This window comes from Lemur catta, chromosome 1 (genome assembly GCF_020740605.2).
Source record: "Lemur catta isolate mLemCat1 chromosome 1, mLemCat1.pri, whole genome shotgun sequence".
In the NCBI taxonomy this organism is placed as follows: Eukaryota; Metazoa; Chordata; class Mammalia; order Primates; family Lemuridae; genus Lemur; species Lemur catta.
Genome location: NC_059128.1, coordinates 114,899,716 through 114,926,394, shown reverse-complemented (window position 1 = coordinate 114,926,394; position 26,679 = coordinate 114,899,716). Strand labels below are relative to the sequence as shown.

Genomic DNA, 26,679 nt, shown 5'->3' with positions numbered 1-26,679 from the left:
CACGGATCGGCTGGGGTAGAACGCGAGCTGCGCTCCCGGGGCTCGAACCTAGGTCCTGCTATGTGTGGCCAATGGAAAGCTGTGGAAGGTGGGCCCGCAAAGGTCTTGGCCAATGAAGACGCCGGGGGGCGTGGACTATCGGTTAAAAAAAAGAGGTGTGAGGCCTGCAGTGCGAACCAATGAAAGGCGAGGGAAGGTGGGGCCTGTGCGCGAGGCGGTCAATAGAAACAGGGCTCTTACGCGCGGCCCGGGGCAAGGCTCCCGGCTCTGCGCACGCGCATTGGAACGCACTACGGGGCGCCGCTGAGCCAAGTGAGCTAAAAGAGGGTTCCAGCTGCGCGCTTGGGTCATGTGACGTTGAGGGCGCCGAATTCTGCTGGAGTCAGCGCCATTTCCTGTACGTGAAGGTCGAAGAGCCTGGGCGGTCGGGCCAGTGTCGGAGAACCATCCCGATGCGATTTGACCCGTGGTCTGGGGTCCGGGGGGTAGTCAGTCTCGGGCTAGGCGGTGTCTGAGGGGAGAGGCGAGGCTTGAGGAGAGGGTGGTGTGTGGTAACCTGGGGGCGTGGCCTGATGACGTAACGCGGGGCGGGCGCACTGCTGGGGCTGAGGTTAGGGATCTTGTTGTGAGAGGGGCGTGGCTTCCCGCCGACCCTGTGACACATAGGTAAGTGGGAAAATAACTCTCTTGATGCAGTTGTCGCCGCCTTAACCTAAGGTGACGTAAGGGGCCAGGGCTGGAGCCGCGAGGGGCGTGGCCTGTCAGAGCCTAGTTGCCTACGGGCGTGGCCTGGGAGTCCGGGGCGTGGCCGAGTAGAAACAGGCGGCAGGGGGCGTGGCCCGGCATCTGGGTGGGGAGAGAAGGGTTGTGCTTTTTTTCCTGTCTGCGCTCACGTCTTGGCACTGCCTTGTCTTCCTTAGGTGCCACCTCATGGAGACCCCCATGGCCGCCGCCCCTGCCGGGTGCTGCTTCTCCTCTTTCCTGCTCCTGGCCTTTGGGACGCTGGTGGCCGCCCTGCTGGGTGCGGCTCACCGCCTGGGGCTCTTCTATCAGCTGATGCACAAGGTGCGGTGCCCTGGAGGGGCAGATGGGAGGTGAGCTGGGTGGGGGACGGCCAAAGAAGGAGGGGCCTCATGGTGCTCCTTCCAGCGCACCCATTTTACAGGCAGGGAAAGCGAGCCCCTCCTAGTCCAGAGGGCCTGGTCGGAGGATTCTGTCCAGGGCCCTGCCCCCATTGCCAAGCTGCATGTGAGAGCCTGGACTTTGCCACTAGTAAGAGATAATCCGAAAGCCACTGAAAGGACACTCACACGCCGCCTACCTCCTTCCCCAGGGTCCCCGAGATCTTTTCACATAGCAGATAGACAATACTCTGGTTGTACTTCCTAAACCCCGTGGGATCAGTGGCTTGAGGGCAGGCACCAGAGGGGTGGCAGTGACAGTTTTCCTCTGCTGAGCTCATCGCTTTCAAGGGATTTTTCTCACGTACCTCTTACCACATCCTTCAAAGTAGGTGCCATTGTTTCCGTCCTCAGAAACTGAGGCTCAGAGAGGTTGTGTGGTTGTTTGCCCTAGGTTACCTGTTTGGGAAGAGCTTACCCCATGGGCTGTGTGCGCCCTGAACTACTTACTCCTCTGTCAGAAATTAACCGCTTCCCCAAGCCCCCTCTCCAATCTTTTTTCTTCTAGCTGGGACCAACTTTGACCTCTCCCTCCTTAAACCCCTCTTCAGTTCTTCTTCTCTTAGTTGGGAGCCATGCCACTGACAGTGATGACTTGTGGAGAGTCAAGGCAAAGGCTTCAGGTGTGCGTGCCAGCAGGCACTCCTATGCCAGGCACGTGCGGGTGGCAGCCTGTCAGCTGGGCCTGAGCCTGCTTAGCACTGCGTGGGAGGGGTCAGGTAGGCTGGGGGCAGCAGTGCAGCTGCCAGACCCTGCCAGGATTCCAGAGGGCAGGCAGAAGTCAGCAGATGGCTCCCTGCCTTGTGCTCCTGGCCAAACTCTCCTGGGTTATATAGACCCATCTTTCTTCTCCTCTTTCCCTGATTGCTGCCATTCCGGAGGGGGTCAGCGTAACAGAGTAGGCAGCTTGAGAGTGTGGATTCTATCAGACTTTGAATCTTGCTTGGGCAAGTCTTGGTATCCTTAGCTGTAGAAGGGATATAGTGACAAGAGGATTTGGTAATACAGTGTTCTTTGCTCTGAGCTTAGTATATAGAATAACGTGTGCCTAACCAAGACGGAGGTTCCCCTGACCTCTGACTCTGTTCCAGCCCCCCAACCTGGGACAGAGGGATTGCCCCCTCTCTCCAGCTGCCCTTGCCCTGGCCCTTGACATTCTTGCTCCTCCCCCTCTCCCCGCCCAGGTGGACAAGGCGAGTGTCCGACATGGCGGGGAGAATGTGGCGGCTGTGCTGAGGGCCCATGGCGTGCGGTTTCTTTTCACGCTGGTGGGCGGGCACATTTCCCCGATGCTGGTGGCCTGCGAGAAGCTGGGCATCCGTGTGGTGGACACACGTCATGAGGTCACTGCTGTCTTCGCCGCTGATGCTGTGGCCCGCCTGACCGGTGAGGGCGTTGCAGGGAGGGCTGGGGGCTGGTGGGAATGTGGGATGGGGTGTCTGTAAGGGGTCAGGTTTTTTCAGGGATGAGCGTGGGAGGATGGCCAGGAAGGTGGGCACGGCCATGACGGAGTCTGTCTTCCAGGGACAGTGGGCGTAGCAGCAGTGACAGCAGGCCCTGGCCTCACCAACACAGTGACGGCAGTGAAGAATGCTCAGATAGCACAGTCCCCGCTCCTGCTTCTGGGTGGGGCTGCCGCTACTCTGCTGCAGGTGCCCAGACCTTGGGGGATAGTGGGGACCCCAGGGAGGCTCACAGGGCTCACATGGTGACCCTGCCCCACCCCTGTCTCTGCCAGAACCGGGGTGCACTCCAGGCCATTGATCAGATGTCCCTGTTCCGGCCACTCTGCAAGTTCTGTGCATCTGTGCGGAGGGTGCGGGACATCGTGCCCACCCTGAGGGCTGCGATGGCTGCTGCCCAGTCAGGCACCCCAGGTTGGTGGGGGAGGTGGTGGTCAAGCCGTGGGGCCTAGGGGCTGGGGGAGGTGTTATAGGCTCAGTGTCCTTCCTTTCCCTGCAGGTCCGGTGTTTGTGGAGCTACCCATTGACGTGCTATACCCCTACTTCATGGTCCAGAAGGAGATGATGCCAGCCAAGCCTCCCAAGGGCCTCATGGGTCGAGGGATCTCCTGGTGAATAGCCCCAGCCCCAGCATACTCTTTCCATCCCCTGCTCTCTCCTGCAGCCTCCTACCTCTCTCCATCCTCCTTTGATTTGCACATCACTGAGAGGAGTCATCTGCGGGGATTCCAGGTAGAGGGAACAGTATGTGCAAAGGTCCTGAGGCAGGAATGAACTTGGTGGGTTGAGAAAGCATGGTGGCTCTTGTGAAGACAGCAGGTGAGCAGAGGGGAGAGGCTAAGAGCAGCCCTCCTACCCCCTCCTCCACTTCTCCTTCCTCCTCCTCCTCCTCCTCCTCCTCCTCCTCGCCCCCCCTCCTCCCCTTCCCCTCTACCCCTTCCCTTTGCCTGTTCTTGCCCCTCCTGTTCCAAATATTTAGTGAGTGCCAGCTATGCACCAGGTATCAGGACAGGCATGGGGCAACCTCGATGGACAGAACAGTCAGGTTCCTGTGCTTTGGGTGTGTGAGAAGCACGTGAGGTCTGGCTCCAGCAGTAGTGATTTTGTTCAGTGGCCTCATTCTGGATGCACCTGTCCCCTTGTGTTCCTCTCTTTCCCTTGGGCTGCCCCTTACAAGGCTGGCTCTTCCCAGCCTTCTCTGTAAATGTTGGGGTTGCCCATGGTTCCATCCTCCACCTCTTCTCTTTCTCTGCAACCTCGGCCCCTTCTTAACAGAGGGAGCAGAGGCTCCTGGCTCTGAGTTCCGACTGCCAAGCTTCTGCCAGGGTCCACGTGTCTATCTTTGACTGGATTGAGTGTCCCTTGAGGTCAGGGGCTGGGCGGGATTTATTAATATCTTTGTGTCTTTGGGGCCTGCACAGGGCCTTAAGGACAGTTGGTGCTCTGGGGCCCAATGAGTAAGGAGACAGAGAAGGCGAAGTCCCAAGCAGGCGAGGACAATGTTAATAACTCCTGTGGGTCAAATGTTTTGCAAAGCGCCTTACAGCCTCAATGGATAGATCCTTGAACCTTGGGATGGAAGTTTTTTTTTTTTTTTTTTGAGACAGAATCTCACTCTGTTGCCCGGGCTAGAGTGCCGTGGCGTGAGCCTAGCTCACAGCAACGTCAAACTCCTGGGCTTAAGCAATCCTGCCTCAGCCTCCCAAGTAGCTGGGACTACAGTCATGTGCCACCATGCCCAGCTAATTTTTCTCTCTATATATATTTTTAGCTGTCCATATAATTTCTTTCTATTTTTAGTAGAGATGGGGTCTCGCTATTGCTCAGGCTGGTCTCGAACTCCTGACCTCAAGCGATCCCGCCTTGGCTTCCCAGAGTGCTAGGATTACAGGCATGAGCCACCGCATCCGGCCAGGAGGGAAGCTTTTTTTTACATTTTACAGAAGAGGAATCTCCAAAAGGTGAAGTCACTTGCCTAGAGTCATGCAGCTAGGAAGTGGCAGGGCCAGGACTCAAGCGCACATTGGTCTGACCCACAACCATGACCCTGATCCTGGCACTCCGGGCCTGTGTTACTTGTTCCTGGGGGGCTCTGTCAGGTTGAGGTGGTTACCAGACACTACCAAGGGAAAGCAGCAGCTAGAGACTTGGCCACTAGGGGTCTGTCTGTCTCTGGGCTGTCGCTTGCCCACCCCTGTCCCCATCTGGCTCCTTTCCTGGCTCCTTTCCCGGTCCCTGTCCTTCCGTAGCACCTGGAATCCTTGTACTTAATCCTGGTTCCTTGGCCCCCGCCTTTCCCCCTTGCAGGTACTTACAGAATCACCTGACCAACCTCTTTGCGGGGGCCTGGGAGCCTCAGCCTGAAGGACCCCTATCCCTGGACATCCCCCAAGCATCCCCTCAGCAGGTGAGTAGTCACCTCTCTTCCTGGGCCAAGGACCCCTGCCTGGCAGGGCCCCTGACCCTGTCCCTGAATCAGCACTGCAGCCTTGATCGTGGGGCTGTTGGCGACTCAAGGATGGCTCTTGGAGCCCCATCTCTCACCCTAGGTTCAGCACTGTGTGGAGATCTTGAGCCGAGCCAAGAGGCCGCTCATGGTTCTGGGAAGCCAGGCTCTGCTGTCCCCGACACCGGCCGACAAGCTTCGGTGAGAAGCCCCAGCCCTATCCTTCCTGTCACGTCCCTGGTCCTCTGGTACCCTGTGGGGAGGGGCCAGGCTCTTGGTCATGCTGACCTCTGCTCTGTCTGGACCCCCAGGGCTGCTGTGGAGACCCTGGGTATCCCCTGCTTCCTGGGGGGGATGGCACGGGGCCTGCTGGGCCGCAACCACCCCCTCCACATCCGGCAGAACCGTAGCGCGGCCCTGAAGAAGGCGGATGTCGTTGTCCTAGCAGGTGGGCCTCAACTTCCTCCCCTCCTTCCCTCCAGGCATCCCTCATCCTGTGATCCAGCTCCAGGCAAAGGATGAACATCTAGTGCAAACCTATCATGCTCTATACATGTTTTCACATAAAGTGATTTGAACCCCACCAGGTGCATAAGAGGTGTAGCAGTTAGCTATTGCTGTGTAATAACCATTCCCAAACTCAATGGCTTAAAATGCCTTTCTGATTTCTCAAGCCTTAACTATAGGTTAGGCAGTAGTTCTGGGTTTGGCTGGGCTCATTCATGAGTCTGCACTTGGGTAGGCAGGTAGGCAGCTGTGCTGATCCAGGCTGGGCTCCTTCGTCTGTTTGGGGGCTGGCAGGCTCTGTAGGTGGTCTGGGATGGCCTCAGCTGGGGTAACTGAGTTCTCCACTCCTGCCCCCACACCCCGCCATGTTTCTCAGCCTCCAGTGAGTGGCGGATGAGAAACCTCACGGGCTGGGGGAGCAGTTATTCAAGAGGGAGAGTGGAAGCTGTGTGGCTTCTCCAGAGCAGTCTCTGGAATGGCTCCCTGTCACCTCTGCCACATTCTGTTGGCCAAAACATGCCATGAGGCCAGCCCAGATTCAAGGGTGGGCAGCTGCAAAGTCATTGCAGATGGCACCGGTGCAGGGAGAGGTGAAGAATGGGGACCCTCTTGCATTCGGTCCACTACAGTGGATCAAGTATAAGGTAAGGGGCATCCTTCAGGACATAGGCCCTCTGTCTTCCACCCTAGGAACTGTGTGTGACTTCCGCCTATCGTATGGTCGTGTCTTCAGCCGCAGTAGCAAGATCCTCATCATTAATCGTAACCGCAAAGAGATGTTGCTCAACTCGGACATCTTCTGGAAGCCCCAGGAGGCTGTGCAGGGTGAGTCCCCTGATACTTCTCCCCAACAGATGTGCCCCGTCCTCTGCGGCAGCTGGCTTGAGCAGGGTGCTGGTGATCGAGGTCCACACCTTGCCTCAGTCTAGAGCTAGTCAGCCAGACACATAGTTGGCTCTCAGACTGCTGGGCGCGCCTGTAGGACAAATGGTGAGGTGGGCACAGAGGGAGGCTTGGAAACATGCATGTGGTCATGTTCCCTCCTGCACTACTCACTGCCCAGGACAGAGAGCTCCCTCCTTGGCCCTGAGCCTTCTGTCATCTTGCCATAACCCACCTGGCCCATCGTTCTAAGCACATTGACTCTCCCTTGCAATGTAGGCGATGGGGCACTCTTGTGTTAAGCAGAGAAGTGGCACCATCGCATTTGTGTTTGCAAAGGTCCTCTCTGGCACCTGGCAGGCAGCAGGCTCAAGGGGGCCAGGCTGAGGCCAGGGGGGCTGTTAAAAATGGCCAGGACAGAAGTGATGTGAGAAGCCCAACTTCTTGGGGCCTCTGTTTGATCATTTCGAAAATGAGGATGGTGAAAAGTATGTCACCGGGCTGTTTATTCATTCACTCCAGTAATGCTCGCTGGGGGCTTCTGCGTGTCTGAGTTTGAGAGATGTGTGGTGCATGCAGCTGTTTTTTATCAATGTGTTTCAGAGGCAGGATTGACAGGACTTCGTGATCCGGGGTGTGGGGAAGAGGGAGGTGATGAGACCAGCTTGGGTGCGCAACCTGTTTTGTGCTCCCTCAGCCTTGTTTCTCAGGCCTTGCCCTGTCTCTAGCATTTTTCTGGCAGGTTCTGGGGTATGTTTCCCCCATTTTGTTCTCAAATCAGCCCTCACCCTATCTTTGGGCCCCTGGTGCTGCAAGGGCAGGAGGAAGCCACCTCCCCACAGCTATGCCCTGTCCTTTCTCCAGGAGACGTGGGCTCCTTCGTGCTGAAGCTGGTGGAAGGCCTTCAGGGCCAGACGTGGGCCCCAGACTGGGCGGAGGAGCTGCGGGAAGCCGACCGGCAGAAGGAGCAGACCTTTCGGTGGGGCCTGGGGGGTGTGGGGATGGGAGGCGGGTTCCCCGCAGGCTCCACTGCCAGCCCTGCTGACCTCCACTGCCCCGTTGCAGGGAGAAGGCCGCGATACCCGGGGCCCAGCACCTGAACCCAGTGCGGGTGCTGCAGCTGGTGGAGGACACCCTGCCTGACAACTCGATTCTGGTGGTCGACGGTGGGGACTTCATAGGCACCGCTGCCCACCTGGTACAGCCTCGTGGCCCCCTGCGCTGGCTCGATCCTGGTAAGGAGGGGTCCAGGCCTGGGGCAGCTTGCACTTTCCCCATCCTTTCATGCCCACCCGGTTTTGCTTCTCCTAGGGGCCTTTGGGACTCTGGGAGTTGGCGCGGGATTTGCACTCGGGGCCAAGCTGTGCCGGCCAGATGCCGAGGTGAGGCGCTGGAGGTGGGAGACGTGCTGCATTCTGGGCCATGAGCCACCCTAACCGTCCCGGGTCCCCCACCACCCCTTCCAGGTCTGGTGCCTGTTTGGGGACGGAGCCTTTGGCTACAGCCTCATCGAGTTTGACACGTTCGTCCGACACAAGGTGACTGGGCTGCCCTAAGGGAAGTTTAGAGCCTGGGGTTCTGGGAGAGATACTGGCAGGGGTGGGCTGAGTGGGGAGGGAGCCACCTATGTCTGGCAGAGGCCCTGTCCCTGTCTCTGTCCTCTGGGTGGCCACGCCTCGGGGCTGAAGGCTGCAGCTTGGCATCATCTTCTTCCTACAGATCCCAGTGATAGCCTTGGTAGGGAATGATGCAGGCTGGACTCAGATTTCTCGGGAGCAGGTGCCCTCTCTGGGCAGCAATGTGGCCTGTGGCCTGGCCTACACTGGTGAGGAGCCTCGGCAGGGTGGAGGGAACGGGAGGCTGTCTCAGCCAGCTGGGCTTGTGTTCGTCTTCTGGGCTGGCAGGTGGCCTAGGTCCCTGCCCCCTTCTGACTTAATCTCTCCTTTTAGATTATCACAAGGCAGCCATGGGTCTGGGAGCCCGGGGCTTGCTGCTCTCACGGGAGAATGAGGATCAGGTGGTCAAGGTGCTGCATGATGCCCAGCAGCAGTGCCGAGATGGCCACCCGGTCGTGGTCAACATCCTCATTGGGAGGACGGACTTCCGCGATGGCTCCATTGCTGTGTAGGACCTTGTGGGTCGGTACGCTTGGCTCCCTTCCTACCCCTGGACTGTGCCTAGGTGGTTTAGAGTTTTATCTTTGCCTGCTATGGGCCTATCCCGTGAGGCCCAGTGACTCCACCACCCTCCCTGAGGAGGGGAGGAAGGATCAAAGCTCAGAGGCTCCCTGGCATCCCTAGAGAGCTTTTGGGCCTTTTTCTCCACATGTCTAACTGTGCGCTTTCTCCCTTCCTCTCTTAAAAGACTGAATAAACCACTCTGGCCCATGTGGGCCCAAGTACTCAGTCCCAGAACCTGTGCATATTGATTTATTGTCCACAAAGATGGAGGTGAGGGAAAGAAGAGGGAGACAGGAGAGAACCCTACTCTCCCACTGGAACTCTGGGGCCCACTGAGGCACCATTACCAGGGATTTTAGGGTGACTGAGTGCTGTGAACTCTTCCCCCCTCTGTGGTCCCTGAAAGAGCCCCACACGCCTGCTCCAGGCGTGTCCATGCACACTAATCCTCACACACAGACACACACATGCACGGAGGCAATAAATATGTTCCGTACCAAAGTGCCCCCAGCCTGATGCTTCAGGTGGGGCCCCTCCAAAAGGGAGAGGTTAAGTGCTCAAATTTTTTCCGGGGTAGGGGAAGGGAAATTGGGGAGGGAAACGGGCAGACTCTGTTATCTCCGTTTGCTGGCTGGAGGCCAATCATGGGGTCTTCCCTGGAAAAGAGGGTGGGGAAACCAGCTATCTTTCTATAAGCCCCCCGGCTGCCCCTATCCAGCTAAGCCCAGGATAGGGGCTGCCCCCTGCAAAACAGCACCTCATGATGGCCCTTGGGTCCTCCAAGGAAGGGAGAAACAGAGTGCAGTGCTCAAAGCTAATACTGATTTGGTTGGCAGCAGCAAGAGGACTGACTAGGGGTGTCTCACCACCCTAGGGTGATGCTCACAGTAACTGGTGTTTCCCCGGCCAAGGGGAGGCAAGAGAGGCCAGCCTAGCAAGCAAGTGAACTGCCTTTTGGCAACAAAAGGAGAAGCCCTTGGTGCTCAGGAAAGATGGCCACAACTGCTGGTCCCTAAAATCTGCAGTCCCCGGCCTTCTCAACCAGTGTCCAAAATACTGGGTGCCGGAAACTGGGAATGATTCCGGCAAAAGGAGACTGGTCCCTTGACAACTCCCTAGCAACCAGGCGCTCGTCCTGGGCAAGCAGGTCTGGTCCTCCTCGGTTGTTAGAGCACCGCCTTAGCAACCAGGAGCCCGGTCCTTAGTAACGGGGTGGCTCAGAGGCACACATTGATCTGCTTGGAGAGCTCTCGCTCCAGGTCCAGGATGAGGGCGTCAAAGTCTTTGAGATTCAGGTGCGGGTTGAAGGGCGCATCGAAGTCGTCTTCGAAGTCAGCGGCGCCTCTCGGCTCGCCCTCCTCCTCGTCGTCGTCATCCTCGCTGTCGCTGCCTGTCACGTGGTCGTAATCGGACCCGGAAAGGAAGTCCCGCCCACAGGACAGGAAATCCCGCCCGCAAACGCTCCAGTCGCCGGCGTAGCGGTTGCTTGGGGGGCTCTCGGGACCTCCCCGGCCACGGGGCCGAGTCACCACTTCGGGACTCGCTAGCGGCAAGTGCAGCGGCGGCTGTCGTTTGGGCCGCAAGTACGGCGCCACGTCCGGAGCTTCTGGAGGCAGGCGGGGATCTATGGGGAGAGAGGGTGGGTCATGCGCGGGGACGGCGGCAACCGACCTCTGATTGGCTGCTTAAGGTAACCAGGCCCCTGATTGGCCTGTGAAAAGCCAAGGCCTTCGACCGGATTAGTATTTCATTGGCGGAGCTAGAGCTGGTTGCTTAGGCAACCGGGCCTCTGATTGGCATGTCAAGAGGCAGGACCTCTGACCGCATCAAAGATGGATTGGAGGAAGCTGAACTGGTTGCTGAGGCAACCAGGTACGAGTGTACCAAGGTGAGGGGGCGTGGCCTGCCTCAATTTGGAGACTGGTTGGCTCCCATAGGTGGCATCGTTGCTACGGCCTGGCCCCGATTGGTGGCGCTGGCCCGGGGGCGGGCTCACCTGGCCAAGACTGCAGCAGGTAGTGCAGCACCTCGATGTGGCGCTTGAAGTCCACTGCGCTGGCGAGGCCTGGGCCAGAGCTGCGGACACGGGGTCGTGCGGGCGCCTGGCGCGCCGGGAGCAGCACTGGCCCGAAGCATACGGCCAGGTTCTGCGGGGTCATGCGGTTGTGGGCGTGGAAGGAGGAGACGAGGCGCAGGTGGTCCAGGAGGAGCGTCAGCGTGGCCTGGGGAGAGGTCGGGAAGGCATAAGACGGGCAAAGTTAGGCCCCTGTCGCACCTGTGGGAGGCTAAGGCAGCTTGGAGTGGGGAAGCTGAGGTTCAAGGTCTCATAACTGTAATCGAGCTAAGACTGTTAATCATTAGGTATTAATATTATGATCCCATTTTGCTGAAGGGGAGACAGGCCAATGCCAACCAGGCTTTGGAATGACAGACCTTGGACTTGAGCCCACTCCTCTGTGTGTTGGGCAGAGCTGGCACGAATCCCGTTTTACAGATAAAGGTATTGAGACACAGAGAAGGATGAGACCTGTTCAGGATCTCACAGCCAGGAACCTCCCTTGCGGGAGGCCAATAGACTTATATTCAGAGTGCATTTTTGACACATCCTGGCTGTGTGACCTTGGGCAACTCATTCAACTGCTTTGGGCCTCAGTTTCCAAATTTGTGACATGGGATACTAACAGCACCTACTGCACAGGGATATGATGATGCTGCAAGCTCATGCCCACTGAAGGCCCAGGCATGGGTGAAGCACTCTATGGATATCAGCCCACTCCATGTCCTGCTGCTCCCACTAGGCCCAACTCACCCTTTCCACATCTGGCAGGCAGCTGAGGAGCCCTCGGGTGCCCTCAGGGCTGGGTGGAGCCCTGCTCGGGGCCGCTTGGGCCATGGCCTCCAGCACCACCTGGTAGAGGGGCTGGGTGATGAGTGGGGTGGGCAACTCTCGGAGATAATCCTTGAGGATGCCTGTGGACACAGAGCCCCTTCAGGTCAGGGAACTCTTGGCTTCTGAGGCCAGAGGGGTCAGTTGGGGCCGGAAGTGGAGGCGGGGAGAAAGAGGAAGCAGAGAGGTGTAGGATGGTGAAAACAAGGTCAGAAAAGAAGGGTGAAGTCCCAGAGGGACCACAGGGCTAGCCTTGAAGTGAATTGAATAGGGGCGAGCAGGCAGGGGACAGGGGGCCCATGCTGACCAGTGATAACATTGATATCAGGGTACAGGTCCTCAGAGAGGCAGACAGCTGCACTGTCCCGCTCAAAGGCATCCCGAAGCTCTTTCTTCACTGCTGCTGAGCCACATAGACGGTACAGTCCCACTACCTGGGGGTGAGAACAGAGAAAGGATGTCTTCTTGCCTGGGCCACAGACTGGTTAGGGACCAGTGGGATGGGGGCTGGAGGTCTGGGCCAGGGTGGCAGTGGACACTGTATTCTGAGAGTTTGGGGATTGGCTGTAGCCTTGCTGGTTGCCTTCCTGCTCCTCTGACACCTGTCACTGGGGTCTCTACCTGGCTGCCTGGACAATCTGACCTTGTAAACCCTCTGCTTGGATCACTTGTCCTGGCTGTCACCTCCTCTGACTTAGGAAACTCTGACTCCTCCTCCAGGAAGCCTTCCCTGACTACCCCAACCAGATCAGGTTTTGCTGCAAGCTCTCCCAGACCCCAGGTAATTCCTCTTCTTAACTCTTGTCCCAGTCACAGTTTTACATTTGTGAGTGATGAGTCATATCTTTTCCCCATCAGACCCTCAGCCTCAGGAGGGCCTGAATCTTGTCATTAAAGGGTTGGCTGACCCGTGGGTTCTGGGCTGGGTGCTACAGTCTGGGGGAACCTCCTGCCTCTGTCTAGGTTGATGTTGGAGCTAAGAATGGCTGATGCTTGGGGGAGGGGTCCAGTGTCCATACACTGGGTGTCATGAAGAGTGGATCTGAGGTCTGGGGGCCCAGCAGGGTGGGGTGGGGGCTTACCCGAAGCCCTCGGCGCTCGATCTGCCCAACACACTTCTGGATGATGAGGGGCACCTGGCCTGGGGGCTGCTCCCGCTCCACCAGCAGTGGCAGGGGCAGCCCAAAGACTCGGGACTCAGCTGTGGCAGGTGCTTCCTGCAGCTCCGAAAGGGTCAGCTTGGCATACAGCAGCCCCTGGGGCTCCAGGCGCACAGCCAGCTGTTGGGCCTGGCACCCTGAGGACACAAGGGGGCCTGATCCAGGTCTGTCCCAAAGGTTCCTGTACCCTGGCCCCCCTACTCCAAGTCACACCCCGCCTCCCATAGGCTACCTCCCTAGGCACTCTGGGGGGAGGGGGGAACCCAGAGCCAGGTCCTGTGCCCTGCCCCTCCACCCCTGCAGCCATGTGTCCTACCTCGGAAGACCGTGGGCAGCAGCACAGTGCCCTGGGCACAGGGCCGGTGCCGCCTCACACCAGGGTCCCACGCTAGCACTAGGGCCCGCAGTAGCCGGGCGGCCTCCAGCTCCAGGTGGAAGGTGTGGTCCAGCCGTAGGAAGTCCGGCCCCCCTCGAAGTGGCCCTGTGCGGGCCCGGGCCACCCCGTCCACTTGCAGCAGGCAGCAGAGGTTTCTTGCGGTGGCGCCCGGTGCTGGCCGCAGCCCCCCCAGCCCGTACAGGTGCAGGCTGAGGCGGCCCCAGAGTGCGGCTGGGGGTGCCCGGGCTGCTGGGCCCACCTCATAGGGCCGGAAGGCCGTGGGCGACGGGGGCCCTGCCGGACGCTCCGGGGAGTCCCCGTCACTGAGGTAACCGGTCCGCGGGCTCCGGGTACCCCCGGCCACTGCTGCCGGCCCGGGCCCCCCCACGCTGCTGTCCAGGTGGTAACGGCTGATGACGGAGCCTGCAGGGGCAGCCCTTTCCCGCTCCCGGCCAGCCCGGGGTCCGCGCAGGCTCAGGCGGCGCCTCAGCTCTGGCAGCTTCTTCATCTTCATAGAGAGGCGCCTGGCGGGGCCTGGGGACTTGGTGCGGGAGGCTTTGGTTGGGGGGCTGGAGGGGGCTGCACCTGACGGGAGAGGAGACCTAAGGGTCCAGGAACTTGGGCTTGGGGCGGGGGCGTGAGGCTGGTGCTGACCTGGGGGGGAGGGGGCGTGAGGCTGGTACTGACCCGGGGGCGGGGGCGTGAGGCTGGTGCTGACCCGGGGGGCGGGGGTGTGAGGCTGGTGCTGACCCGGGGGGCGGGGGCGTGAGGCTGGTGCTGACCTGGGGGGGAGGGGGCGTGAGGCTGGTACTGACCCGGGGGCGGGGGCGTGAGGCTGGTGCTGACCCGGGGGGCGGGGGTGTGAGGGTAGTGCTTACCTTGGGGGGCTGGGCCTTCTGGCTCAGTGGAGCCTGGCTGTGGCCCTGGGGGCTCAGGTGCTGGGGGTCTGGGGTCTTCTTCAGGGATGGGGTTGTACCAGATCTCGCCAGCAGGCTCCCCACTGCCAGGAGCCCCAGGCCCCAAAGAGGCCTCCTCAGGTGGCTTAGCCCCACCCAGCACCCATCGTCGGCTGCTGGGCTCCAGGCTTTGCAGGTAGGCACCCCGAGCAGGGCTCCGCGAGGCCTCAGGGCTGGGGGGCCCCTCTGCTCCAGCCTGGGACCCTTCGGGAGCCTGGGGCTCTGGCTCTGGAGGGCTGGGCTCTGAGCGCTGGGCTGGGCCACCTGGTGGAGAGCAAGGGGAGTGAAACTCAGCCGCTACCCCACACTGTCCCCAGAACAGCCCCATGCAAGTGATTAGCAGGCAGGCAGGATGCCGTGTCCGGCCATGTCCAGCGCTGGCTGGGCTCCTGATAAGTCACTATCCCTGAAGGCCTACTGTGTTGTTTGGAATGGGTGGCCACAGGCTAGCTTAGAGCCCACCCCCTCTCAATCCCTGGCACCCCAAAGGGGACTCTTTCCCTCTAGCCTCAGCGAGGTCCAAGTCAGGTTTCCTAGGGCCCTCAGGCACTGAATTCAGTCTCCACTTCCCCAACCCTTCTCATTAACCCTGGCAGGGAGCCCTGTGTCTGGGTGGCCTTGGGCAAGTTGCTTCCCTTCTCCGAGCTCAGCTTTTGGCTGTGGAATCAGCAGCTTGGATGCTTCCTCCAGGAAGGCCTCAGAGAGCCTCACGGTCAAGTACACACAGTCTACAGTGGACACTGGCTTGCTCAGGAGACAGGAGCTGGGTTTTCTCTTTCCTGCAGCATGTCACCTCCAATCTCCCACCCCTTCTGCTCCCCCCTTGCCTGTCTTCCAAACTCGATGGGCCCTGTCCCTCAGTGCAAGCCACATCCCCCACGGGCAATGCCTTTGGGCATTCCCTTTGCTCCAGCCTCTCTCCTCTCTGACATTCTGGGCTGTTTCCTTTGTGTGTTTGTGTTGTGGGCATCCCTGACCCTTCTCCCTGCCCTGGGAACCTTGGGAATCTTTGGGAAGGCCTGGGGAGGGAGGGGTCAGGTCCACGGAGTGGTCTGGCCTCCTTCCTTTAACTCCTTTGTTCTGGGAACCCCCTATCCCAGCAGCTCCCGGTTTCGCTAAGGTCTCATCTTGCTAGCCTGCTGACCCCCTCCTCTGGTCACCTCCAATTTCCACCCCCCAGGACCCCGTCCAGGGGCCGGGGGAGGGGAGTGCGGTCTCTATTGACAGAAGAGTCAAAAGAGCTGTTTAAATCACTTCACTGGCCCCCGGGCACATTACCCAACTGCTCCGTGCCTCAGTTTCCCCATCTGTATGTATAAACGGGACAGTTTCCTGGAGCTAAGGCAAACGCAGCTGCAGCCACTGGTTACTAGGAGGGAGGGGGGCGGGGGCAGCTACTATGATTGATGCACCGCCCCTCCGTCTCCTCTGCAAGAGTACGCCCCCCACGTCCCAGCCCGTGAGTCCAGGGCTCTCCGCACCCCCTGCCCGGCCGGACTGGGCCCCAGTGTCCCAGCCTCCCAGCCCCTCCTCCCCTCCAGCCTCCAGGCGCTCTGTCGTGGCCCCATTTCCTGTCAGGGGCGAGGCCCCCTCCCGGGCCTCCCTAGGAGCCCGCAGCGCTGGCATCCCGGGCCAGCCGCACATAACGGTCCGCGCCCCCTCCCTCCCAGCTCCTTCCTTCCCGGACCCCCATCCCGCCCCCCAGCTCCAGCCGTCCTGGTCCAAAGGGGGCTTCGCGGGGCTCCCCCTGATTCCCCCAAGCCGTCCCTCCCTGGCGCCCTGGGACATCCCCGTCCAAGGCCGGGCGGGGCTCGGCCCCCCTTTTCCCTATCGGCCCGCGCTCACCGCGATCCTTCGCGTCCGACTTTTTCCGGGGAAGTTTCTCCCGGCCCCGCAGGCGGGAGAAGGTTTTCCTGAGCAGCGGCTCGGCCATGCTGGGGCCCGGGCCGGGCCGAGTGCGCGCCCCGGGCTCCGGCCGCACCGCCGCGCGCCCTCCCTGCCCGCCCCGCGCCAGCAGGAAGCGCATTCCCGGAATGCTTGGCCCAAACTTTTTTTTTTTTTTTTCTCCCCTTCCCGCGGCCCGAGCAGGCGATGCTGGGATATGTAGTCGTCTGGGGCAGGGAGAAGAGGTGATGGGGGCTCTGGGCTGCGCCCCTGCGCTCCAGCTGCTACGGTCGTGGCGCAGGCCCGAGCCCTGTCTTCCCTCGCACCCGCCCTCCCTAGGTGACAGCGTCCAGGAGTTCTCTCGGGTTTACCTGCACAGCATATCGCCAATTGCATTCATGTTGGTTTCTTTGATATCATTCTTTTTTAAAAAACATTTTAAATTTCAAAAAGATTTTTGGAGACAGAGTCTCACTCTGTTGCTCCAGCTAGAGTGCAGTAGCGTCATCTCACTGCAACCTCAAAGTCCTGGGCTCAAGGGATCCTCCTGCCTCAGCCTCTGGAGTAGCTGGGACTACTGGCGTGCATCACCACGCCCAGCTAATTTTTTCTTTCTTTCTTTTCTTTTATTTTATTTCAGCATATTATGGGGGTACAAAAGTTTAGGTTACATATATTGCCCTTGCCTGCCCCTCCCCACCCCAATCAGAGCTTCAAGCCTGTCCATCCCCTAGATGGTGCGCATAGCACTCATTATGTATGTATACACCCATCCCCCCCCAATTTTTTTTCTATTTTTAGTAGAGACGAGGTCTCACTCTTGCTCAGTTTGGTATCCAATCCCTGGCCTCTGGCCATCCTCCCGCCTTGGCTTCCCAGAGTGCTAGGATTACAGGCCTGAGCCACCTTGCCCAGCTGATGTCACTCTTGCCTCTCCCTCTCCCACTCAATTCTCTCACCCCCCCACCCCCCAGTTCCAGTTAACTACTACTGTTTAACAAACCATCCCCAAACTTAGTAGTGTCAAACAGCATTTTTATGATGTTCACAGATGCTGTGGGGTGGGAATTTGGACAGGGCAGAGCTGGCATTGTTTGGCTCTATTCCTCAGCTGGGAAGACCCCAAGGCTAGGGGTGACTCAAAAAATAGGGGGGGCCTGAATCATCTGGAGGCATCTTCACTTACAGGTCTTGCAGTGGATTCCAGTTGTTGGCTGGGACCTCTGCTGGGGCTGTGGACCATGTCTGTGGACTAGGGCACCTACATGGGCCTCTCCATGTGGCCCGGGTTTCCTCTCAGCATGGCGGCCTTGGGGTAGTCAGACTTCTCAGATGACCACCCAGAGCTCCAAAAGTGAACAAGGCAGAAGCTGCATTATCTTTTCTGACCCAGCCTCTGGTGTCATGCTGTGTCACTTCTGGCACCAGATTCAAGGAGAGGGGACATAGATCCCACCTCTTTTAATAGGAGGCATGTCCAGGTGACCTTGTGCAGCAGATATGGGATGGGAGACAATGCTGTGTTCATCTTGAAAAAACTATAACATGTCTCGCCCCTCTGTTTCATTCTCCACATAGCACCTAGAGTGGACTTCAAGTGAGATCAGATTATGGGCACACTTCTGTCTTCCCATGACTGCTCACCCCACCTAGAATAAAATCCAGATTCTAACCATGATCTAACAAAATTTCTGATCTCATCTCTTTTGCTGTCCTATTCACTGACCATGGTTCTCCCTTACATCAAACTCTTCCTGCCCCAGGTCCTTTGCACACATGGTTCCTTCTGCCTGGGAAGCCCAGGTTCATTGGAGGCTCCCTCTCTCTCGCTCTTTAGGTCCAATGGTACCTCCTTGGGAGGCCTTCACTGTCCACTACTGCTGTCTGGTAATTATTATATCAGTCTGTTTCGTTTCTCTAATACTTGCCACAGCTTGAATTTAACAATTTCAGTGGTATGTTCTAGTTTATCTGCCTTGTTAAGATGGGCTCACCAGGTGATGCTTGTCTATCTTGTTAATTGCTGAATGTTCAGGTAGGAGATCAGGTGTCAGGTGATGGAGGCCTGCTTAGGAGGGAGTGTCCAAGAGGCCTGGACAGAGGAGGATGTGTGTGTTTGGTTATAATGTGTCTTGGTGTGTATCTCTATGGGTTTATCATACTTGGAGTTTGTTGAGATTCTTGGATATGTAGATTTGTGTCTTTCACCAATGTTGGGAAGTTTTCTAGCCATTATGACTTCAGATATTCTTCCTGCTCCTTTCTCTTCTCTCCTTCTGGGACTCCCATTATGCATGTGTTGGTACACTTGCTGGCATCCTACACATCTCTTAGGTGATGTTCATTTTTCTTGGATGTGTGTGTTTGGGAGCAGTCAGTTTGGGAAAGGGTGGGGTGCACCCTTCTCCCTATCAGATCCCTGCCCAGATGCCTTTGAGGCAGCTGGTGACAAAAAGGAGGTTGTGAGTCAAGACAACACTTCTTCACAATTCCAGGGGCTGCAGGACTAGGGTCCCCTTCAGGTACCCCAGAGCCTCAGAGGAGCTGAGTGGCTGATGTGCGGGTGAGAGCAGCCCTTGGCCCCACCCATATAACATCCACATGCCACATAAATATTTATTATTATTTTTAAGAAACCTTTTTGACAGGTTTTCCTGTTGCCTTTATTTGCCTACACGTGGCCCATTTAATTCACCATTGGCTATGATTCTTTCTTAGCAGTCAGAAATTCTTGATAATTGAGAACAAATTTTCTGCAAATTGTGTTTAATAAAATGGTTATGAATACTAAGTTTCACACTTAAGGATGTTTGTTTTCTTACTCTTATGAATGTTGCTTGATGCTGTACAGGTTTTGGAGCCTGTGTGTGTGTGTGTGTGTGTGTGTGTGTGTGTGTGTGTGTGCGCGCGCGCGCACATGTATTTATATTTTCTTTCCCCCAGATGTTCTCATTGTCAGCAGGCCTGATGTGCTGTCCTTTTGGTGCCTGATGGATAAACCAGCCCATGGCACATGCACAGATTTGTTGAAAGACCAAATGCAAGAGGAGGGACTGGTCAGGTTTGAGCAGCGGTGGATGGGAGTTGGTGGATAGATACCCCAGCTGCCCTGCCTTTCCTGTGGGCTGGCTGGGGTATGTGCTCTACACTGCCCCCTAGGGGTCCCCACCGCATTGAGCGCCAGCGGCCCACACTGGAAATCCGCTTATTGATACATTCTTTTTTGTTTTTGAGACAGAGTCTCGCTGTGTTGCCCGGGCTAGAGTGAGTGCCGTGGCGTCAGCCTAGCTCACAGCAACCTCAAACTCCTGGGCTTAAGCAATCCTACTGCCTCAGCCTCCCGAGTAGCTGGGACTACAGGCATGAGCCACCATGCCCAGCTAATTTTTTTTTCTATATATATATTTTAGTTGGCCAGATAATTTCTTTCTATTTTTAGTAGAGACGGGGTCTCACTCTTGCTCAGGCTGGTCTCGAACTCCTGACCTCGAGCGATCCACCCGCCTCGGCCTCCCAGAGTGCTAGGATTACAGGAGTGAGCCACCACTCCCGGCCTTATTGATACATTCTTTACTGACTTCCTTCTCTTCCCTGTCTCCATATCCACTCCACTTCCAGCATTTCCTGATTATTTCCCAAATAAACTACTTGTACTCAGGGTTGGCTTCTGGGGCATCCCAAACATAGATGAGGACAGGTTCCTCATGTGTCCAAGGGGAAGACCAAATCCTGTAGTTATCACATGCCCTACAAGGGGTGGGGCATGTGTCTGTGAGGCTAAGTCCCTCCTCCTGCCAGCTCTCTGTGGTCCTCAGTTCCTGAGGGAGGGAGGACAGAGTAGACCCCAAGCTTTCTTCACCCCTTGCTGTCATTCCCAGTGGTTTCCACACCTGAGGCTCAGTTATGTCTGGCAACTTCCAGGTTAAGGCGGTGAGTGCTCCAGGCTGTGCAGGTGTCCCTGGCCAGGAGTCAAACCTCAGAGGAGCCAGGGCAGAAGAGACTGGCTGAAGATGTCCATCAGGGGGGCATTAAGGAGGTGGAGTGATTGAATTGCCCGGAAGCAGCTTCCTGAGGTGGTGCGTGGTCTCACCTGCATGGCAGTCAGAGGTGCAGCGTTTCTTGGCCAGAGCCTCCCAGTGGCCCTTGGAAAAGTCCGGTCAGGCAGCTATAGAGCTGAAGCTGAGGTGCACAGGGTGGCGGGGCATCCCCAGCCGCTTCCCCCTGACTCCCTGTGACCAGAGTGTCCCATTTAATCAGCTGCAGGCCTGCTGCACGTAGCATTACACATCATTGCTGCAAAAATTAAGCACTGTCTGCTCGACTCCACTGGGAGAAAACAACTGGACACTCATGCCTGGTGTCTCCTGGACACTGCTTCTATGTGACTTTCACCTCGGCAGATTTTAATCTGTGTCCTTTTGCTGTAATAAACCATGGGTATGATAACTTTGCTGAGTTCTGTGAGTCCTTCTAGTGAACCACGGAAGCTGAGAGTGGTCTTGGGGACCTCCCAAAACTACACAGGTTTACAGAGAAGAAAGCATCCCCCATCCCCCAACAAGTTCCTGGCAAATAGACTTTTGGGGAGTAGAGCTGCCCCTCTGGGATTTTCAGCCCAAACCTTAGCGAGTCTTTCTCACGCTTTGTGGGAAGTGGCTTCTGGCCACTCCTGCCAGCTTATCCACCTGCCATTCCCCCAAGCCCTGCCTCCCCAGCACTTTGGGATGCTGAGGTGGGAGGATTGCTTGAGACCAAGAGTTTGAGACCAGCCTGAGTAAGAGCGAGACCACATCTCTACAAAAAATAGAAAAATTAGCTGGGCATGGTGGCAAATGCCTGTAGTCCCAGCTACTCTGGAGGCTCGGGCAGGAGGATCACTGGAGCCCAGGAGTTGGAGGCTGCAGTGAGCTATGATTGCACCACTGCACTCTCCAGCCTGGGTGACAGAACAAGACTCTGCCTAGGAAAAAAAAAAGTTGGAAACAAACAAAAAGACTATATTTTGTGACATGTTACATATGATTTAATTTTCAGTGTTTATAAATAAAGTTTTATTGGTACACAGCCAAGTCCACTCCTTGATGTGTTATCTATGGCTGCTTTGGCCCTGCAACAGCAGAGTTGAGTCATTGTAACAGAGAGGATAGGGTCCATAAAGCTGACAATATTTACTATCTGGTCCTTGACAGAAATAATTTGCTGACTTCTTTTTTTTTTTTAATAGAAATTTTGTTTGTAATTCTTACATTCTCAGTGTGAGCCCAGCTGGAACCTGCTGCCCCACCCCAGAAGTGGCCCAGTCCTGGGGGCAGTGGAAGATAAAGGGAAGGGGGAAATGGAAAGAGCCTCAATTCTTTCTCAGTGCTGGGGGACTGGAGATGCCACCCCCTTCTCCTGCCACCACCCCCCCCCCCCCCGCTCCAGGAAGGAGAGAAGGTGGAATCTCAGGCCTGTGGCTTCTCCTCCACACAGCTGCCCCCACGTTGGAGAGGAGAGACAGGCAGAGAGATGTCACTCAAGAAAGAAGAGAACCAGAAGTGAGGGGTGAAAGAGAATCCAAGACAAAACACTAGTTTAAAAAAATGGGGGAACAGAACCAAAAATTCACCCCAAATCTGAACCCACCTGGAAAAAAATGAAAGTTCTCTAGTCTCATAGAGACATTATTTGGCGCGGCCGGCTCTGTGGCAGGGTGCGCTCGGGCCTCAGTCCAGCCCCGGAGGCAGGTGGCACGGCCTCTACAGCTTGTCCTTGGCCTGGCCGGGGGTGTTTTCCTCTTCGTCGTCCTCCTTGTCCTCTTGATCCTCTTCATCCTCGTCTTTGTCCTCCTCGTCTTCCTTGTCCTCAGCCTCCTCTTCCTCCTTGCGCTTCTTGTCCTCCTCTTCCTCTTTGAGCCTCTGCTCCTCGTCCTGTTTGTCCTTCATTTGCTTCTCTGCTGCCTGCATGAATAGACCACACCCCTCAGCACCTGGCACTCCTGGCAGCCCTGCCTGACCCCCAAAAATCAGCAGCAGGCCGCACCTTTGTGACACCCCACATCTCGTTCCCAAACTCCTCGGCATATGCCTCATTGTTGGTGATGAGGAAGTTGTCAAAGATGGTGCCAGACTTGACCTGCCAGAGATCGAGGCCCAGCACAACAAAGCTATCGTAGGCATAGATGTTGGGATCAGGGGAGTACTCAGGGTTGTCGATTTCTGGGTGGATCCAGATGCCCTTGTAATCTGGGTTGTCGATCTGCTGGGGCTTCCACTTGCCATTGTACTCGGGGTTCTGAATGACTGGTGGCTCCCACTCTCCATCCATCTCTTCATCCCAGTCCTCAGGCTTCTTAGCATCAGAGTCAGGAATGTGCTCAGGCTTGTCCCAATCCTGGGGGTGGGGGGGACATGAAGAGGTCAGAGGTGGCCCAGCTGTCTTCCACACCCTCCGAGGGAGAGAGCCCCTGCCCAAGCACCAACCTCGGGCTTAGAGTCTGTGAGGTCATCGATCTTGGCCCACTCGGGGTCAGTCTTAAGGGTTGGCAGCATCAGCATGCTTTATCTTCTTGGGTGGCAGGAAGTCCCAATTGTCCTCCAAGAAACCCAACTCCACCTGGCTGTTGTCAATCTTCACCTCGTAGGTGTTGTCTGATCGCACGATCAGCGTGTACAGGTGTGTAAACTCATCATCCTTGCAGCGGATGTCCTTGTTGATCAACACATTCATGCCCTTGTAGTTGAAGATGCCATGAAACTTCTTGGCGCCAGGGCCACAGATGTCGGGGCCAAACATGATGTATTCCGAATCTCCGTGCATGTCTGTCTGGTCCAAACCATCAGGAAACAGTTTCACGTAACCGCCCCCACAGTCGATGTTCTGCTCGTGTTTCACAGTGAACTGCACCACCAGCGTCTGGCCCTTGTTGCTGAAGGGCTCAAATCTGGCCGACAGAGCGTAAAAGCGGGCATCCTGGCTAGTCTGCAACCCTGAGATGAGACCACAGTGAGGTCACTTTTGGGCCCTGACCCCCCAAGGGCCCTAAGACCTTGGAGGTACAGACGACTTCCCCCTTCCTCCACCTGCCCTGCTCCTGGGGGATTGTCCTGGCATGTGTGCTGACTACAGCTTCTGCCAAGAAGTTCTCCTGGATTTGAGTACCCACTCTCAGGCTCTTACCTTTATCTTTCTCCTGGTCACCGTAGAACTTGCCAGAACTGAGGACGAATTTGCCAAAATCTGACTTGTGTTTGGATCCAATCCAGCGGGGGATCCACCCATCTCCGTCCAAAAACTGCTCTTTTTGAAATAGACGGAGGGCTTGGCGGTGGCTAGGCAGAGGAGGCTGAGCAGCGGCGGCACGGAGAGCAGCGTGGCGGCAGAGGGGGCGGCAGCACGCGGGCCCTTTAAAACGACCCTCCGGGTAGTATAGACATTTTAACAATGTTAATTCTTCCAATCCATGAGCATGGTATGGATTTCCACTTATTTACGTGTTCTGCAATTTCCTTCCTTAGCGTTTCATAGTTCTCTTTATAGAGGTCCTTTACCTCTTTAGTTAAATATATTCCTAGATATTTTATTTTCTTTGTTGCTATCTTGAAAGGTATTGAGTCCTTAATTTGGTTCTCCGATTGAATGGTATTGGCATATATGAATGCCTCTGATTTGTGTGTATTGATTTTGTAATCTGAGACTTTACTGAATTCATTAATTAATTCCAGGAGTCTCTTGGTTGAGTCCTTGGGGTTTTCCAGATACAACATCATGTCATCAGCGAAGAGTGAGAGTTTGATCTCTTCTGTCCCCATTTGGACACCCTTGATTCTGCTCTCTTGTCTGATAGCTCTCGCAAGGACTTCCAATACTATGTTGAAAAGTAATGGGGACAGTGGGCAGCCTTGTCTGGTTCCAGTTCTGAGTGGGAATGCTTTCAGTTTTTCCCCGTTCAGTATGATGTTGGCTGTGGGTTTGTCATATATGGCTTGTATCATTTTTAGGTAGGTCCCATTTATGCCTATATTGTTAAGTGTTCTTATCATAAAAGGGTGTTGAATTTTGTCAAATGCTTTTTCTGCATCTATTGAGAGAATCATATGGTCTTTATTTTTGCTTCTATTTATGTGGTTAATTACATTTATAGATTTTCGTATGTTGAACCACCCCTGCATCTCTGGGATGAAGCCTACTTGGTCGTGATGAATTATTTTTTTAATAAGCACTTGGATACGATTTGCTAGGATTTTATTGAGAATTTTTGCATCTACATTCATGAGAGAAATTGGTCTGTAGTTTTCTTTTTTTGTTGCATCCTTTCCTGGTTTTGGTATCAATGTTATATTGGCTTGGTAGAATGTGTTGGGGAGAATTCCATCCTTCTCAATATTGAAGAATAGTTTATGTAGGATGGACACCAGTTCATCTTTGTATGTATGGTAAAATTGCACAATTCACAATTGCAAAGATGTGGAAACAACCCAAGTGCCCATCAATCCACGAATGGATTAGTAAACTGTGGTATATGTATACCATGGAGTACTACTCAGCTATAAGAAATAACGATGATACGACATCTCTTTGGTTCTCCTGGAGAGAGCTGGAACCCATTATATTAAGTGAAGTATCCAAAGAATGGAAAAACAAGCATCACATGTACTCACCAGAAAACTGGTTTCCCTGATCATCACCTGAATGTACATCGGGGAAGGATACCAATTGGGTATCAGACTGGGATGGGGGTGGGGGGAGGGGATGGGTGTATGCCTACATGATGAGTGCGTTGCACACCCTCTGGGGAATGGTCATGCTTGAAGGTGCAGACCCGGGGAGGTGGAGGGGGGAGGGGATGGAGGTATGACTACATGATGAGTGCCAGGCGCACTGTCTGGAGAATGAGAATGGACGCGCTTGGGACTCTGACTCGGGGGGATGGGCGGGACATGGACAATGTATATGACCTGAACTTATGTACCCCCATGATGAGCTGAAATAAAAAATAAAAATAAAAAATAAAACGACCCTCCGGCAGCTCTGCAGCAGCACCGATTTGCTGACTTCTAATCTGGTATGTCTCACCAGCCCGTTTGTTGTGAGGCACAGGCCTTCCCCATCTCCCTACTTCAATACACTTTGTCATGGATCCCTCTGCTCTGTGGGCCAACCCATCCCAGTGAAACTAGGCCACTTTACAGTGAGAATACATGTCTCTGACAAAAAAAAAAAAAAAGACAGAGGCGCTTTAAATCCATTTTGTGAAATGGCACTATCGTCACCTGGTGTCCACTTCCTGTAACTGTGGCTTCAATTCTTTCAAAGCGGTCTGAGCAGAGTTGGGACCGTCCCTTCCAGACAGGACCATGCCCATCGCATCCCGGAACCGGTTCTCTTATATCTCTGACGCTAAAGCCTATTTGGGTCCCAGTTTTCTGCAGGACCCCTCCCCATGTAGCCCAGTGATGCTCAAACATCATTTAATTTAATTTTTTTAAAGAGATGGGATTATCACTGCTGCTCAGCCTAGACTCGAACTCCTGTGTTCAAGGTATCTTCCCACCTCAGTTTCTGGAATAGCTGGGACTACAGGCGCGCGCCACCACGCTCTGCCCCAGGGATGCCCAAACTTTACGGATGGTATGAATGCCCTGGGGATGTTGATAAAATTATGACCTATTGGTCTGGGATAGACGTCTGAGCCTTCATTTCTAAAAAGCTCCCACGAAGAAGCTTCTGGTTCACGGACCTCTTTGAGTAGCAGGCCCTACTTTTTCTGCAGAAAAGAGGCCAGCACACTTCTTAGGGAAAGATAGTAAATATTTTGGACTGTGCATGCCATACGGTCTCTGTCTAGACTATTCCGGTCTTGAAGTGTGAAAGCAGTCACAGATGATATGTAAATGATGGGCGTGGCTGTATTCCGGTAAATCTTTATGGGCTCTAGAATTAGAATTTTATATACTTTAAATCTGTCACGGATATGTTTTTTCTTTTAATTATTTTTAACAATTAAAAAATGTTACAATGTCTTAGCTTACAGGCCATATAAAAAGATTGAGGGCTGGATTTAGCCTCTAAACTGTAGTCTGCAGAACCCTGCTTTAGTCTCCAAATTTGAAAAATATTGTGTCATCAAGATGTGAGGCTGTGAGATGGGTCCTCTGTTTGAACCTTGGCTACCACCTACTGGTAGCTTTACTTTTCAAGCCTCATTTTCCTCACTTGTAAAAAAAAAAAAAAAAAAAAGGGTTATATTACCTACCTTGTAGGGATGTTGTTTAAGATTTAATGAGGCTGGGCACGGTGGCTCACAGCTGTAATCCCAGCCCTCTGGCAGGCCGAAGTGGGAGGATCCCCTGAGGTCAGGAATTCGAGACCAGCCTAAGTAAGAACGAGATCCCATCTCTACAAAAAATAGAAAAATTTGCTGAGCGTGGTGGTGCACACCTGTAGTCCCAGCTACTCGGGAGGCTGAGACAGGAGGATTGATTGAGGTCAGGAGTTCGAGACCAGCCTGGGCAACATAACAAGACCCTGTGTCTACAAAAAAAAAAAAATAATAGTAATAATAAAAACAATAGCCGGGCTTATATCCCTGCTACTCGGGGGCTGAGGCAGGAAGATCCCTTGAGCCCAGGAGTTCAAGGCTGCAGTGAGCTATGATTGTGCCACTGCACTCCAGCCTGGGTGACAGAGCAAGACCCTGTCTCAAAAAAAAAAAAAAAAAAGGCAGATCCCAGGGCCCAATGTCAGATCCACTGAATTCAGACTCTCCATGAACCGAG

At 55.3% G+C, this 26,679-nt stretch overlaps 3 protein-coding genes across 3 annotated transcripts; 1 reads left to right on the top strand and 2 right to left on the bottom strand.

Annotated features, from left to right (window-relative positions):
• Positions 1-242: 242 nt before the first annotated feature.
• On the top strand, positions 243-8,893 carry ILVBL (ilvB acetolactate synthase like). The gene is made up of 16 exons (XM_045549448.1): positions 243-397; positions 921-1,065; positions 2,366-2,567; positions 2,706-2,833; positions 2,920-3,058; positions 3,144-3,255; positions 4,952-5,051; positions 5,194-5,291; positions 5,402-5,538; positions 6,288-6,422; positions 7,344-7,458; positions 7,545-7,714; positions 7,791-7,861; positions 7,946-8,017; positions 8,199-8,304; positions 8,429-8,893. The coding sequence occupies exons 2-16, from the start codon at positions 931-933 to the stop codon at positions 8,605-8,607; spliced, it is 1,899 nt and encodes a 632-aa protein (XP_045405404.1). The 5' UTR covers positions 243-397; positions 921-930; the 3' UTR covers positions 8,608-8,893.
• Positions 8,889-16,032, bottom strand: SYDE1 (synapse defective Rho GTPase homolog 1). The gene is made up of 8 exons (XM_045549436.1): positions 15,884-16,032; positions 13,961-14,302; positions 13,023-13,667; positions 12,629-12,843; positions 11,854-11,980; positions 11,469-11,629; positions 10,656-10,881; positions 8,889-10,283 (listed from the first exon to the last, which is right to left on the bottom strand). Exons 1-8 carry the CDS (start codon positions 15,969-15,971, stop codon positions 9,877-9,879), a joined length of 2,211 nt encoding a protein of 736 aa, XP_045405392.1. The 5' UTR covers positions 15,972-16,032; the 3' UTR covers positions 8,889-9,876.
• A 5,230-nt stretch (positions 16,033-21,262) lies between these two features.
• LOC123636809 (calreticulin-like) lies at positions 21,263-23,183 on the bottom strand. Its single transcript, XM_045549425.1, is given in 5 exon segments — positions 21,263-21,861; positions 21,944-22,294; positions 22,384-22,431; positions 22,433-22,890; positions 23,081-23,183. Coding segments are annotated over 4 exon segments (888 nt in total). The 5' UTR covers positions 22,721-22,890; positions 23,081-23,183; the 3' UTR covers positions 21,263-21,660.
• Positions 23,184-26,679: the final 3,496 nt, after the last annotated feature.